The following is a 16,457-nucleotide window of genomic DNA, read 5'->3' as shown; positions in this document are numbered from 1 at the left end:
TATCAGACCAAGTAGGTACAACGATTAGTATGATAGTATTTCCACTCTTGTATGATTTCTTTCCTCCTGGAGCTACTGAATGCTATCTATGTACTTAGTTTTCTCTGTACCTATTGCTAAGACTTTCCACACCCTCAAAGAATTTCTCAATATAACTTTCCACAATGTTAAATATAATCTTTGGATTCCACCCCTACCACCACTCAGAGACCTCTGTTGAAAGAGTTTCACTGCTCGCTGAGCCTGTAACAAGGCCACCATTCTGACCTCCCTTGAACTGCTCCTCCTGTTTTCTGAGTCTTAAAGACCACCTCTTTCTTGGTTTTGCCTTGTTCTCCTAATTTCTAGTGGAGCACATTGTCCAAAATCTTTCTGAGAAAGAGTGCACGAGAGGCACTTTGAGACTCTGCATTCCTGGAACTGAATTTTATTCTACCTTTATACATTATTGAGAACTTGTCTAGGCATAGAGTTATTCAAGGGTATGGCTTTCAGTATCTTCAAGCTAGCAATGTTGTTGAGAGAGCTAATATATTCTGATCCTTGAGTATTTGTGTCTGAGCAGTTTCTCTGCTCTTTTCATTTTATTTTTACTCTCTGGAAAGGTCAGCCCAGAAATTTAATCATAATTGCTTAAATTTACATCATTTAGAATCCACTGTACTGAGCACTACATGGTCAGATCAATCAGAAGACATGCTTGAGTTCTCAAAACCAGTATTTTATCTTTCCTCTAAAAGCTTTCTTCCCAACATTCTTTCCATTCTTTCTTTCTGAAACACCTGTTAGTCACATATTAGGCCTTCCTGACTAATCCTGCAATTTTCTTACCTTTTCTCTCTTATTGCCTATTTTGCTGTCTTTTTCTTCTATTTTCTAGGAGGTTGCTTAGATTTATCAATAAAAAGTTCTATTTCAGCTTTTATATTTCAATGTCCACAAACTCATTTTGGATCCCTGGCGATTATTTTATTGTTTTTAAATAGTATGCTGTTCTTGTTTCATGACTGTAATAATTTCTGGTATACTAATTATATAATCTTTATCCTACCCCTGCATTATTTACCTCAAAAATCACTCTCATTTTTGCTCTGGTCTTTATACTTCACGTTGGAGGCTTCTCTCACATGTGTGGTGATCCCTGGCCTCAAATATGTATTTAAGAGTGTGCCATAAAAAGCTTATTAGGAGTTCCCTGTGTGAGGATGGAACTTGCTGACTGATGGGGGAGGCGTGGGTGATGGTGTTATAAGTTAGGCTCCAGGTTCACTAAGCTGGGTGGAGAGAGCTAGGAGATGGTGTCTCCCTGATGAGTGTATGGCCTTTCACTTAATCTCCTTGCTATTAGGTCCAATGCCTCACTCTTCGATTTTGATTTTATTTGTTTATTTGTCAGAAAGCTAGCACAAGCAGGGGGAGTGGCATGCAGAGGAAGAAGCAGGCTCCCCACGGAGCAGGGAGCCCCTAGATGGGACTCCATCCCAGGACCCTGGGATCATGACCTGAGCAGAAGGCAGATGCTTAAGTGACTGAGCCACCCAGGAGTCCCTAATGCCTCACTCTTGATGGATGATGTCCCCTAGCCAAAAGTCTGCCAGGTTCCACCTGACACTTCTGTCTCCTGCCAGCATGGAGGAGGGATGGGGTTTTGGACTGAGCTGTGTCTTCCCTAAATTCATATGTTGAAGTTGTAACCCCCAGTGCCTCAGAATGTGACTGTATTGGGTAACAGGACTTTTAAAGAGGTAATTAAGACAAAATGAAGTCATATGGCTGGGTCCTATTCCAATATGACTAATGCCCTTAAAAGAAAAGGAGATTAGGGGATGCCTGGCTGGCTCAGTTGGTGGAGCATGCGACTCTTAATCTTGGGGTTCTGAGTTCCAGCCCCACACTGGGTGTACAGATTACTTTAAAATCTTAAAAAAAAAAGAAAAGGAGATTAGGACACAGATACGCATTCACAGTAAAAAGACAGTTTGAAGACATGGCCTCAAGATGGCCACACACAAGCCAAGGAAAGACACTTTAGGATGAAACCAACCCTGCCAAAGCCCTGAATCTTGGACTTCTAGCCTCCAAAACTATGAGGAAATAAATTTCTGTTGTTTAAGCCACATAGTCTGTGGTACTTTGTTATGGCAGCCCTAGTAAGCCAATACAGATGGGAGCTTGATTATGCTGCTGGGGCTGGGGACCTAGGGGCCTACCAGCTTTGTATCCGGATTTTGAATCCATCCCTCTGCTTTCAGCCCTACCACCTACTTCCATCTTCAATGATAACGGGAAACTTGATCACTCTACCTTCATGAGGTTCTGCAGGCAGACCAGGCTTGATCCGCAGGGTCTACAGATGCTCAGATGCTCGTTTCATCTTTCTTAGCTCAGCTAAGTCTCTTCCTCCTTTAGTCACTTTCCACTCCCCAGGTTTCGTTCTCATCTTTAACATTCTCATCTCCTCTCTTATTCTTCTATCAGTGGGACTGCGGGAAGAAGTAGAGATAAACACTAGAGTTCAATACACCCTGTTTTAACAGGACCACTTTTTTTTTTTTTTAAACTAAAGACTAATTGATGGCCAGTCCAAGAAACAAAAACATATGCTATCCTGAAGGAAATATGCAAACCTCAGCTGACTGCTAGCTGAATTCCACACTACTAGTTCAAGAGCCTTCATGGAATTGGTAAAGATCCAGGCAAATACATCTATCCGTGCAACTATGGAAAACAGAAGTGGCCCCAAACTGCAAGGAAATGGCTCTTTGATGCTCAGCTGGTTAAGTTATAAATGTCTATGTTGATTTCAAATTCAGAAATTCAGGTACATTTCATCCTGCCCAAGGTTTCTTCTTGGGGATAAGAGCCAATCAAACAAGTTAGTGTTTTTATAGTGTAAAACAATATGGCTCTGCAGTAGATTCAAAGACAGTCAAGCTGTAGTGGGCAAACAAGCAGCAGCTAGACTTGTGTCACTAGAACCATAACCCTTTAAAACTTGAGATTTGTGCCCAGATGCTGCAGAAGTGGCCCCCTTCTCCCAAAGTCTCACTATAAAAGATTCACCATTCACCATAGGGGTGTCTGCGTAGCCCAGTCGGTTAGGCATCTGACTTTGGCTTAGGTCATGGTCTCAGGATCCTGGGATCCAGCTGCAATGGGCTTCTCCCTGAGCAGAGAGTCTCCTTGTCCCTCTTCCTTTCTCCCTGTCTCTTCCCTTGCCCCTCCTCCTGCCCCTCTCCCTGTCCCTCTCCTTGCTTGTGCTGTTTCCATCTCTCTTTCAAATAAGTAAGATCTTTAAAAATAAAAAATACAAGATTCACCATAATAAAGCAACAATTTAGTATCAAATACTAAACTTTTTTACTTTAGGAAAGTGTAATTAACCATCATAATAGATGCTAAAGATTACTACTAAAATGATAATAAAAATAACTCTTTTTCTTGTCTGTGAATTTAACTACAACTTTAATCTTATAAATGAAATAATTTAGTTTATAAACAATACTCTTCTATGACTAGCTTTTTTTGTGAAAATTTACTTTGTTGTTGCTATCTAAAGTGACCCTCAAACTCTAAATGGTGGGGAAAATTTAAAGTCCTCAATGAATACTGTCGCACATTCCAGACTCATTTTTTTTTTGATGTCCTAATTGCTCCAATTAAAGACAGTGGTCAACCATTATATAAACAATCACTAGCTTGAGAATGGAATAATGTTGGAGAAGAAGAAAGGAATCTTGACCATCACAATGACCAATAAAAAGAAAGGTTTGGCCATAAATGCTGATTTTGTTTGCACCAACAAATTTGGGACTGACAAATTTGATAAAAGCTTTCGGATAAAATTTTTTTACAAAATATATATCTTTTAAGATTTTATTTATTTGTCAGAGAGAAAGAGAGAGAAGGCGCATGCACACAAGAAGGAGGAGTGGCAGACAGAGGGAGAAGCAGGCTAAGAGCCCGATGAGGGACTTCATCCCAGGGCCCTGGGATGACCTTAGCTGAAGGTGGATGTTTAACCAACTGAGCCACATAGGCATCCCTGGATAATTTTTTAAATGGCTGCAAATTAAAGATGACAGATTGACTCACACTAGTTTATCTTCATTGTTTCCTAAAAAGGACAGTAAAGGAACATAAAAGATAAATAAACAAGAACAAAGGGCATGAAGGAGGGATCATCTGCAAAACGTGTATTTCAACACAAGTCTGCAAGAAGGGGTGGATGGAACAGTAGAAACTGGTTTAACACAATAGCAAAAGCTACACTCTAATGTTATCCTAGAGGTCACTACAGAAAGAGCTTAATATGCTATCAAGCTTCAGAGTGCCCTAGGTCCAGAGATCATCAGAGGGAGATGTTGATGAGAGACCCCAAAATCCCAGAAGTGGAGAAGAGGCGAAAGACAGGGGCCTGAGAGTGAATGTGGGCATTTGGAGTTGTTAGATCTTCGGGTCACCAGTCCCACTTCTTGAAGCCAGGTGATTACCTCCAGCTGGAGAAACAGCAGAGAGTCTTGTATGCCAGGCACAAAGAAAGGCAGGTAAGGCACCTACAGGAAAGAAAAGAACATGAAAAATTGCATAGTAAGTAATGACTCACCTGGACCCCTTTGCCCGAACTGCTTCCAGAATATCGGGTGCCAGAATGTCCCCTAAGGCAAAAGATTGCAGATATTTCTCCTTGGAAAATGAAGAGCCCAAAAGAAAAGAAGAACCTATGGAAAGAAGAGCTTCTACCTGATCACCATACAACAAGCCCACTCCTTCCCATCTTCATACATAAAGTTTCTGGTGAGGTTTTATGACCTCATTCTTAAGTATGAATGGAGTGTCTCAGGTTTGCAGACCTTTGATAGAAGCCTTCAACATGGTGAGATTTTAGAATAGTAGAGAACTAAGGAGCATAATTATGGCATTCAGAATATTAGAATTAAAGGGACTCTTCTTCAAGTTCCTAGAAAGAAAAATTCCAGGTCACAAAGAAATGGGAATCAGGATGGCACTGGAATTCTCAATAGAAACACTGGCTATTAGACTATAAAAGAGCAATTTTTATCAACTTTTGAACGAAAAATTTCAACTTAGAATCCTACCCTTGGTCAAACTTTCCATCAAAAGTAAGCGTTGAATAAAGCCATTTCAAGTTTTGCCTTCTGTACCCTTTCTTGGCTTGTTACTGGAACATGTGCCATGAAAAAAAAAAAAAATGAAGCAATAAACCAAGAAAGAAGGCCCAGGGCAAAGCAATGGGGTTCTTGCTCTGCAGATGAAGGAATGTCCCAGGAATGACAACTGGATAGCAGGTCCTGAGAGAAATTCATCTCCTTTGGAACAAGAGGACTGGACTTTTAGAGGGATGTTTGGGGGGGAAGGTGGGGAGTGGGAGAATGGAATTGTTTGATCATTTGGAAAATAAATTTGATTGTCATTTGATAGATATGTGGTAGAAAAAATATAAGAATGGGTGCATAACAAGCTAACTAAACAGATTAAAGATTTTATAAGAAAGAAAACAACCACAGTACACTAGTTGGCTCTGTTGTCACTGGTACTTGCAGTCACCAGCTATGTACTACCCCTAAACTGGTTAAGTTTTTGTTGGAAAAATGGTGGAAGAGAAAACTGTATGCGGTCTGAAAGAGCTAAATCCTTATCTAAAGGAGGCAACAGATGGTCGATGGTCAATATCTAAATTGATAAATCAAAAGATAGCAGTATAAATTATTTGGAGACAGGGAGGTCGGGGCCCCTGGCTGGCTCAGTCTGAAGAGCATGCAACTCTTGATCTCCGGGTTGTGAGTTCAAGCCCCATGTTGGGTGTTGAGATTACTTAAAAATAAAATCTCTAAGAGAAGAAGAGGAGGAGAAGGTGGAGGAAAGGGGGAGACCAATGGCAGCAGAAATGGCTAAAAGTGGAATATGGATGCCTCTAGAAAGGAGATTAAGAAGGTAGAGAAAAGGTGGGTATTGTTTTGTCTTAAAATATTATATTATCTCTAAAAAGTGTGTGCTTATGCTTTAAAAGTTAAGCATAAAATTTTTAAATTCATTTGCTGAGCATGAAACATGAAACAACCAAACCTTGTCTCATAATGTAGTTTTCAGGAAAATAGCTGATCCATAAAGATTAAAATAGAAGTTGGGTATCATCTCTGGCAATGTAGTATTAACTTGAAATAAAATATGATATACCTTCCATGCCCTCCTTATTTCTATGATTCACATGTGTGGACTAGACTCCTGTCAGACCTTTCACCAATATTCTTTAGGAACAAGTGGTTATAAATGAAACCTTTGATAATTTGTGTTGTTCCCAACCAGGAGACACAGAACCACAAACTGACTTCAATAAGTCAGTTTCAACCTGAATTGTTTCCATAGCAACCATATTAGGCTGGAAGGATAAAGCACCTTTGTAATCGCTGCTTCTATTGAATTACAATGTAAATGTTGATGTCTGCCTGGAAACGTCAAATGACAACAGGTTTATAGAAGGGATTCAGTGGTTGTTTGCAGCTCTGGAATCCCAGGCTAGAGTTGAGATAGAAGAGACAGGCCTGGGCCATCTTACTGTCTCTTCCCCCCAGATCTTCTCACGCCATCAAAACCATCCCACTCTCCATCTGCCCAGCTCATGAGAGGATGCTCCTCTATGTGAAAATCTGTAATCTACCTGATATCTTTAACACATCGGGACACGAAAAGTGTTTGCTCTGGATAAGAATGTTAAAAATGCAATTACACAACAGACTCGGCAATCTTTGTGTCCCCCCACCCCCGCCCCCGGAGAGCACAAAGTAAACTTCAGTCCCTCACTCTTCTGACAATGTCAAACGTCCTCTTAAAGTGGGTATTCAAAGCCTTGCGGTCATGCTGCGCATTTGATTTCGGTTGGCTTGGGGTACCTTAGTTCAGCTCTCCTTAGGCCTTCCGTTTGACCCACAGTCCCTAGTGGTTGCAAGTGTTGCTTTTTTCCAAGCCCATACCCTCCCCACACACACACCCGGCCGGCCTCCGGGAAGAACGAAAGCGTGGCGTGAAGTCTGCTCCTAGCCCTGAGCCTCAGCTCCCACGGGCTGCTGCACAGCTGCAAGCGTGCCGCCGCTCCACTCAGGTAAACTGCGGAGTGAGTTACCTGTACTTGGAGAAGGGCCTTACCTGAGCGCGCTTCTGCCAATGGCAGCTCACCTGAGGGAGCTTCGCAGCCAATCACCGCGCAGCTCGTCCCTCGGGCTTGTATCCTTTAGTGAAAGAATTCAGCTCCTTGCGAGAAAGTTACCTGTGGCCGCCCAAGTCCGCCACTTTCTGCTCTGTGGCTGCCCATTGCCACGATCCAGGAGGACTCCGCGCCGCCCGGCCGCCTCCGAGCTCGGGCCCCATGTGAGGGGGCCCCCCCTTATCCCACCTTTCCGGCTAGGTGAGGGCGCGAGCGGGCGAGCGAGCGAGAGTGGTGAGGGGGGACGGAAAAGCAGAATTACCTGTAGCTCTTGTTCTGCCATCTCGGGCGCTCTCACACACCTTCACCTGCACAGACTTGAAAGTCCAGTTTCACCAGAGGCTGAGGCTCCAGGAAAAGGGGAGCGAGTTCATTGGATCAAACATGTCACAAGAGTCGGACAAGTAAGTGGATCACACGCGCCGGCTGCTTCTACTACCACTTTGGGCTGATGGCAACTGGTTTGTTATGTTTTTGTTTTTGTTTTTGTTTTTTAAGTTGCTGTTGTTGGTTTTTTTTTTTTTTTTCTTTCTTTCTTTTTTCTTTTTCTTTTTGGTGTATCCCGACTTTTCCAGATCATGTTTCTACCCTGGGTAAGGGGAGAAACCCTACAAGAATGTGAATGTTTAATACCCCCTTTGGGCCTTGATAGTAAAAGTAGGTTTTCCTCTTAACTTCCTCCCTTGCGAGTGATCTCAGCTCCCGCCTCCCAGGGCTAATACTTGCATATTGACAGGGGTTTGGGGAGACGAGGGCGGGAGGCCTGTTATTCTCCCTCTCTTGAGTCGCTCCCACCGCTTCAGGCTTCTGAGGCCATTTGGAAATTCATCTGAGTTCCTTCGATTTGTGCAGAGGGCCTGCGAGAAGAGCGGGTCTTGGCTGCTTTTGTGTGAGCGCAACAAAGAGCCTTTATTCTGGAGCAGAAACGGCCATCTTCCCGTCCTGGGGCAGGAGAGTGCGTGTGTGCGCGCCCGCGTGTGCGTCCCCGTCGGGAGGCGAGGCGCCGGGCGGCCCGGGTCGCGGGGGGTCGCACCCCCGCCCCCCACTCCCCGCCATGCCCCCCCTCCCGCATTGTTTGGCCGCCTTCCTCAGGTGCGGGAGCACAGGGCCCTACGGAAGTGAGGGGAATTGATTGGAGGCCCCGAGTTTGCACCTCGGTGGGGCGCGGAGAGGCCCCTGGCCCTTAGCGATTCTCCCACGTCGCGACGACGCGTGCACGCCCCCGGGAGCCCTCGGCCCTGCGCTGCCCGGCCGGCCCAGGCGCTCCCCGCCGACGGCCACCACCTCGGGCGTGGCTGGAGGGGCAGCGTGGGTCGCGCCGGGCCTTCTCGAGTGACCGGGATGCCGAGGCGGAGGGCCCGGGCGTCCACGTCCGGCTTCCCGCGCTTCGAAGGCAGCGCGGGCAAGCACGTCCTTTCCGTCCGGGACGGGAACCCTGGGCCCGCCCGGGATCAGCGGCCCTCCCGGCCCGAGCCGCGTGGGTCACCCGAGACCCGGTCCCGTGGCGTCCCGGTGGCCTCCCGCAGGCCTGGCCCCCGCCTCGGGGATGGCTTTGTGCTAGCAGGGGGAGGTGGGGCCAAGGGCGGGCGCGGGAGGGAGCCGGAGGTGGGTCGCGCGGCCTTTCTTGGGATTGAGTGGCGACACTCCCTTCCCCCATCTCGGGCGCGCTCGGGGCCAGGAGCTGGCTGAGTCCTCTTGAGAGCGCGAATGGGCCACCTTTTTGCTTTCCTAGGTAACTTTACAGTGGGGTTGTGGCCACCCCAGGGAGGCCATTTCGAGGGTGTCTCCGCCGGGGCCAAAACCGCTGGTGCCTCTCCTGAGTGGCTCGAATTGACGTACTGTGAGCGGGCAACGGGAATGCCCTGAGGCCCTGCCCAGGGGTGGAGGGGTGGACCGTCCTCAAAGTACAGCCGCAGGTGGAGTAGGCGTTTCTGGCAACACAGGCTGTCATACTTCAACAACAACAACAAACCCCAAAGACCACTACCAGTTAAGAGTTTTACCCACCAACGGAAAGGTCATTGCTTGGTGCGCACCGGAGGGGAAGAACTAGTGTTAAAAACGCTGGAAGAGGGTAGGAGTAGTGATAGGAAGGTGTGGGATTGTAGGCGAATACTCGCGCCCCCCCGCACCCCAACATTCTCCGTAGCCTCGGAGAAATCAGTACTCGAGCTTGAAAACTTCAGTAGCCAAAAGCCGGAGATGACAGCAGGATTTTTTTAAAAAAATTTTTTGATTGTTTTGCTCTTCGTGTGTCAACAATGGTTGCAAACCTAGTGAATATCGGATAAGACTTCTTGCAATTCCTTGATGAAATCGCACGATTAACGTTCCCTTGCACTGGTTAGTTTTGTAGTCCAGCGTGATTCAGATGAATTCCGAATTAAAACGGGTCGATTTTTATTTTAACTTGTTAAACCTAGCACCAACAGACAATCTATTTAGTATTGAAAATAAGTTCTGCGTTAACAATCTGGTTTCACTACGATGCGTTACTTAGTTTTTATGCGCAATAACTATTTGGGATTACATATACTTCTGTTTAATGAAAGTAGCTTTTATCTAGTCATGCTTTCCAAAAGTTAATTTTGTATCCTGGGAAAAGGAATGCGAGTAAGACCAATACCTACAAAAGACTGTGGGACTTGCCTGTCTCTGCCTGGACTATTGAGAAATGCTTGAAATTAATAAATGATATTTGGATTATTTTTGGGAATTCTAGCTTTGTTTTCTTAGTGTTAATATTCCAATGGAGGGCCGGAGGGTGGGTCTGGGTTTCACCCGCCTGAAGCTTACGCAATTGTGTGTGTGTTAGGTGGGGTGGGGGTGTGGGCTTTTCGAAAAAGAGCAGGAGAACAAGTTATTGGGGCTTCCTGTGGGAGCGCGGAAAGAGTCCTGAAGCTTGAGCTTGCTTTATCAGCTTTATGGTAAATCCACCTAGAAGTCCTATCTGTTTTCGAGAAGCAACCTAAAAGAATACACACAGGATATTTTTCCAGAAACCCCTCAAAGTTAGCTAATCTTTCGGATAGCATAGGAAGATCATTCCAGGTAGCAAGTCTGGACTGAAGTAGCATCATCTTTTTTGTGGTTGTGGACTTTTCAGATTGAAACGTTCTGCTTTTTATGTTCTGTAATGTTGATGCTATCAATAATTAAAGCAAAGTATTTTTAGGACAGCTTGTCTTTGTACATATTTGAAGATTGTCTGTTCCCCCTTAAATTTTATTGAAGATTTATGATATTGGTTCAGCAAGCTTGTGTATTCAAGCAAGGCAATGAGAGATTTAGAAACTTTTTTTTTTTAACCTGGCAAAATATATAAAATATATTTGGGGAGAATATAATGTTACATATATGAATATAATTTTATATGCTACCCACAGGTATTGTTCATTACACAAATGTTTTCTGGTTACAGACTATTTGCAACACATTCAGATAGGCATTATGAGAGAGTAAAAAGATGTATGATGTGAGGCATGTCCTCAAGGGGCTCACACTCTCATGGAAGGTGAGACATGAACAGACATAAGTAAATATAATGATGTATTCATCAGATCATGATATCTCAGTCCTCCTCCCTACTCACCATACTTTTTTTTTTTTTTTTTTTTTAAGATTTGGAGCGAGAGCGAGCACAGGCAGAGTGGCAGGCAGAGGCAGAGGGAGAAGCAGGCTCCCTGCCAAGCAAGGAGCCCAATGTGGGACTCGATCCCAGGACGCTGGGATCATGACCTGAGCTGAAGGCAGCTGCTTAACCAACTGAGCCACCCAGGGTCACCCTACTTTTGCCTAGGACAGTTTCTTTTAGTAAATCTTACGTGTTTTAAGGAGTCTGGCCATTATTCTAGAAAGGAAACAGAAAATGCTCAAAGTTATAGCTATTTTGTATGGTATAAACTTTCAAGTAACGGAATAAAACATTTTAATTAGACTTTCTACTCTTTAGTTTTATATATGCATATTTGTTTCCATTGGGCTGTAGAAAATATATTTTAATATCACAATATTAAGTAATCATATCTTCCTCAAATCACTAAAAATATCTACCCATTTATTCAGCAAATAAATCTTGAGTGTTACTATATATCAGGCATTGATCCTGGCACTGAAATTCACTAGCAAGGGGTGTCCTGGGTGGGTCAGTTGGTTACGCCTCTGCCTTTGGCTCAGATCATGATCCCAGAGTCCTGGGATCCAGTCCCTTGTTGTGCTCCCCACTCAGTGGGGAGTTTGCTTCTCCCTCACTCTGCTCATGCTCTCTCTCTCACTCCTTCTCTCTCAAATAAATAAAATCTTAAAAACAAAACAACATAGTGGCTTAAAACAACAATTTGTTTAAAAAAAAAATCACTAGCGAATAGAACAGAGTCCTTGCCCTCACAATGTTTACATTCTAGTAGGGGGAGAAACAGATAGTAAATCAATCAAGAAGGAATAGGTAACACCTTAGAGGGTGATAAGTGATAGGAAGGAAAGCAAAGCAGGCTAAAGAGATTAAGAATAATGGGAGCTATTTTATATAAGGTGGAGGGATGGCCTCTCTACTGAGCTGAACTTTGAGCAGAGACCTGAAGGAAGAGAGAGATCAAGCACTAAAGATCCGTGGGACAAGAGTACAGGCAGCTGGAAGAGCAGGTGCAAAGACCCTGGGGTGGGAAAATGCTAAGAATATTCAGAAACAAGCCTGTAAATAAGGGACATAATTAAGTAAACTAACGAAATCTATAGTCTCCTTAATAGTCCAGGTATTTGTATATTCAAAAACAGACAAAATTATACTTATAAATGGATAGGTAAGTAAATAATAAGCTAATGGCATTAGTCTTCTCTCTTTCCTGACGTATCACCAGTTTAATGGTTAAGGTCTTGTGTTCTCTTCCCTACAATGGATTAAATTCTGCACACTCCTTAACTTAGAGATGAATAAGTACACACATCCTAGAAGACTGCTGGGAATTAGAACTGAAGAGGGGGGATCAAGTACAGATGGTGTTTGCTCTGTCACCCTGCCTTCATCGAACCTACCACTCTAGCAGCTGTCTCAGCCCTTTGATGGTAGCCTCCTGCAAAATGAAGCTTGCCTTTTCTTTTCTGCCTTCTTCCTCTTGCCCTCATTCAGTTTCTGCAAACTTGTATCTTTCAGAGAACAGACTTATCCACTGTGTTTGGAAGTAGGACACCACAGTATGCTTTGGTTAGCTTGGTATTGTCAATGAAGTAAAGTTATATACAGGCAAAGTTAAAACCTACCTGAAAAATAAGAAAATGCTAGTCAACACGATGAAAATTTGGATTGACTTAAAAAAAAAGATGAGTTATACATGTACCATATGTACATATGTGCCTAAAAATGTTTATATGTGCCTAATAAATACACTACTGTGTGTATGTGTATTGTGCTTAATAATAGAAATCTCTAAGAAATCCTTTAAATCATTGCTTTTCAAACTCATTTGATTACAAAAATACCACCTGAGGCATTTGGTAAAACTACAGATTCCTGGGTCCCACCCCAGAGCTGTGAAGCCTGAGGAGATAGAGCACCTGAATTTAAAAATTGTCCCAGCTACATTTTAATGTACCTTTTATGATAGGGTTAGTTAGTTAGATCATGCTTTAAGTGAGTGCTCGATGTGACTTTTTCTTTTTAAAGATTTTATTTATTTATTTGAGACAGAGACAGTGAGAGAGAGCATGAGAGGGGAGAAGGTCAGAGGGAGAAGCAGACTCCCCTTGGAGCTGGGAGCCTGATGTGGGACTTGATCCCTGGACTCCAGGATCATGACCTGAGCCGAAGGCAGTTGCTTAACCAACTGAGCCACCCAGGCACCCTCAATGTGACTTTACATAATAAATTCAGTTTATATGCTCACTTCATAGGTGTTTATCCAGCATGTCAGTGAAGTGAAACCTGGAAGCTTTATTTTACGTTCTTTGTGCTATCCTGTTGAAGCAGCTTCTGATATAATTTTAACGTGGCTTTAGAATGCTTTGGCGTCCTGTCAGTTTTGTTTGCTTTCATTGTTTTGCTGAACTGCCCCTTCTGGAAAAATGGGGTCCTTTTGACAGGTCATATATTTCCAGAGCTGCTAAAGACCTGATTTGGAATGATGTCACCCATCTGGGCCTCTGCTAGGCCGGTAGCTAAGGGTCAAGTTCAGATTTTAGGCTGGAGCCCACTCACTAGGGAGGTAGGTTAGAGTTAGAAGGTCAGCCTTGACCTTCTGCAGTTTCACATTAGAACATAAACCTAGTGTTCATTTTTCCAGGGACTGTCATTTCATTGAATTTAGAATCTATTTTGTAGCACAAAGTAAAAGGTAACAAGTTCCGATCTGATGTTGGTCCCTGGTGAAATGATTTAATGGGGTGATGGCTGCAGTTTCATTTCTGGGACTAATGGTAGCTTTAAGTATTACCCTGATAAGGTGGTACTAGACCTCCTATTGTCCTGTAATTAGGTCCTGTTTTAAACTGATTGCCAAGATCAGGCCACCCAAATGGGCCCAGTGCCATCTGATTTAGGAGGCTTAAGAAGAAGTGTTGGATCAGCTAATGAGGAACTATATCTAGCAATTTCTGTTAGACTCTGCAAAGTCAAAAGGAGAATTTAAACAAGTGGTTAGGTTAGTCAAACATACATAGGCACATTCAAACAACAATACTCAATAACCTAAGAACTATGTGTTTGAAATCTATAGATAACTTAATCAAGATTATTATTTTGATGTTAGGTTTTTAAATTTTTTTTTTTTTTTAAGGCTTAGGTAATTCAAGCAAGTGCTTCAGTTCTCTTTGTGACTTTGATATGACTGGGCATACATTTCTGGTTAAGAAGTGAACAATTGGGATAAAGAATATTTTCCCTTTTCCTCCCTAGTCGGAGCCAAACATTTTCTCCCTCCCTGCTTCCCAAACTTCCTTCCTTTCTTCCTTGGTCTATCTCCTAATGCTGCTTTCTTGATTTTTTTTTTCCTCTCATATTACTTGGTGGAAATTGACACATGCACAGCTTTTATGCATTGAAATAAATGTGAATCTGATTTTTGGTGTTATTTTTTTAGTCTGTGAACTTTGCTGCATTCTCTTAGCATTTACTCTGAGCATCAGTACCCCAACCTTGCTACCTGAGCTAAGAGTTAAGGTGGCAGAGATGATGTTGCCTTATCTAGTTGAAGTCAGCTGAGTTTAACGTTGGAAAATGAAGTTTACTTTTGAGTTATTCTTAGTATAAGAAAAGCCTTATCCTAAGTTACTTAGAGTCCTCACTCTTGATACCTGGCCTCTTATCAGGGTGTAGACCTTCTCTAAAGGTATTCAGGGATTGCCGCTTGCTGGATTGTAACAACTTTAAGTCTAAACTGAATGGAGTACTGATTGGTTTGGCAAACTTGTCCAGGAAAATTCCTTAGCGAGCAGCAACAGGTTGAATAGGAATTTTTGCTTTGGCCCAGGAGGACTACTGGTTGCTTAGTAACAACAACATGTACCTGGGAGTCCCTCAGACAGCTTCGCAGGTCCTGGGAAGGCCCCCAAAGTTCAGATTCACCTTTCTCTCCACCTGTCCTGTGTACTTCCATCCTTTAGAGAAGTCCCAGCCCCTCGGTTCAAATCCATCCATCCGTCCATCCATCTATTCATTACTAGGAAATTACATTTTATTCTGTAAGTCTTTTAATGGTAAATGGTAAAAAGGACTTGGACTATAAACAATTAAATGGGATAGAAACAAGAAAGTATCTCTTTGAGGATCTACCTCCCAACCCCCACCTAGCCCCACTCATTTTTAGTGGGAAGAGTGTTTAAAAGTGTTTAACTTGTTGCGTTTTGGTGACTAGCAGGATTACAGTAACATTATTTCTAAAAATAGCACATTCTGAATTGCTATATACCATACAAGTACACCTTTTTAGGGTTCTTGGGATAATAGTAGAATAGCTGGTACATTTCAGGGGATTTCAGTGTACATTTCAACAATAAGTCAGGTTATGGAGATTGTTCATGCATTTGAGTAGGCATTAAGTGGAAAGTAATGACTGCTTGCGGGGGATGAAGAGCCTTATTTTACTTTGTAATGAACGTGGCAGTGAACTTTGTGGGGAGCACTTTTAAAGTGATCTGACTTCACATTCACTTCCAAGGAAATGCTTCCTTTACAAGTGTGAATGCAGACACCCTCCAGAGCAGAAAAAGAAAGCAAGAGTTGCTTGCTGCTTCCTTTTACTTTGGCGTCAGCCTTTCGTCTGAACGCTGGATGTACAAGTATGGCTCACCCCCCTGGGTCACAGCCTTGTTTTTTAAGGTCTCTGAATTTAGATTGGAGTTTCAGGAAAGGCGTTGAGGGTGAAGAATGGAGAAAAGAGAGGAAGAGAAAGAGCAGGAAGAAAGCGTGCTTTAGCCACTGTTGAGCTGCCAGAGTTTTTCTCAGTAGGAGAGTCGCTTCCCGCCTGAAATGTAGTGTGGGATGATGTGACTATTTGCCCTTCTGGGGAATTGATACTGACTTTAACTTGAAGCCTAGAATCCTAGTGCTAGGATGAGCTGTAGAGATCACACAGGGCATGTGAGTAACCAAGCATTGGATTTGGAGCTAAAAGTTTGGTTTAAGGAGAAAAGGGCTGTGCATTCTTTCCTCTGTATTGCATGTTGAGGTTGTAAGTATGAGTTGAAAATCTGAAATTTTGATTAATTAAAAAAATATGTTGTCTTTTGTTTGGGAAGGGAGATTGGGAATGGGGGACACATTGCTTGTTTACTTCTTGAAATAGAAACATGAATATATGAACACCTGTTTAAGATTCTGATAGTGTGAGTTGGAATGGACTTTCCTTCCCACACTCACCCCAAATCATTGTTTTTACTTCTCAGTTCAATGAGCCCCATAAAATAACTGCTTTCTGTACTTTCTGGATCTAACTTTTCAAATAAGCAAGGAACAAAGGTAGCTTTTGCCTCTTTCCTGAATTGCCAATAAGATAATTAACATAAGATCAGAGAATTCTTTTTTCTTTATTTTTCATCTGTAAAATGAAGTTGAAATAAATGATTTCTGAGGATAACCACCTGCTGCAACGTTCTGTGAGTCTCATGTTTTCCCTCCAGAGGGATCTGGACTGGTGGCAGCTCACAGAAACAGTGATGGATGTTAGCAAGATAGGAAGCACAGTGGGACCTTCTTCTACTCCCCCCGCCACCCCATGCCACTCTCACCCCTTTACCAAAATAAAAG

General features: G+C 43.1%; 1 protein-coding gene across 6 annotated transcripts in view; it reads left to right on the top strand.

Moving 5' to 3' along the window:
- Positions 1 to 7,032: 7,032 nt before the first annotated feature.
- The window catches only part of GRHL2 (grainyhead like transcription factor 2), a 162,206-nt gene continuing 152,781 nt past the window's right edge, over positions 7,033 to 16,457 (top strand). For 2 of the 6 annotated variants that reach the window (XM_047725818.1, XM_047725817.1), the window contains exon 1: positions 7,505 to 7,626. In XM_047725818.1, the coding sequence (XP_047581774.1) occupies positions 7,607 to 7,626 (20 nt within the window). In that variant the 5' untranslated portion in view covers positions 7,505 to 7,606. Of the gene's footprint in view, positions 7,121 to 7,348; positions 7,424 to 7,504; positions 7,677 to 9,152; positions 9,251 to 16,457 lie in introns of those variants that run through there. The other 4 variants (XM_047725823.1, XM_047725822.1, XM_047725820.1 and 1 more) reach the window with 4 other exon arrangements.

The sequence above is a fragment of the Lutra lutra genome, chromosome 4 (genome assembly GCF_902655055.1).
Source record: "Lutra lutra chromosome 4, mLutLut1.2, whole genome shotgun sequence".
NCBI lineage: Eukaryota > Metazoa > Chordata > Mammalia > Carnivora > Mustelidae > Lutra > Lutra lutra.
Note: the sequence above shows the minus strand (reverse complement) of the source record. Positions and strands in the feature narration are given on the sequence as shown.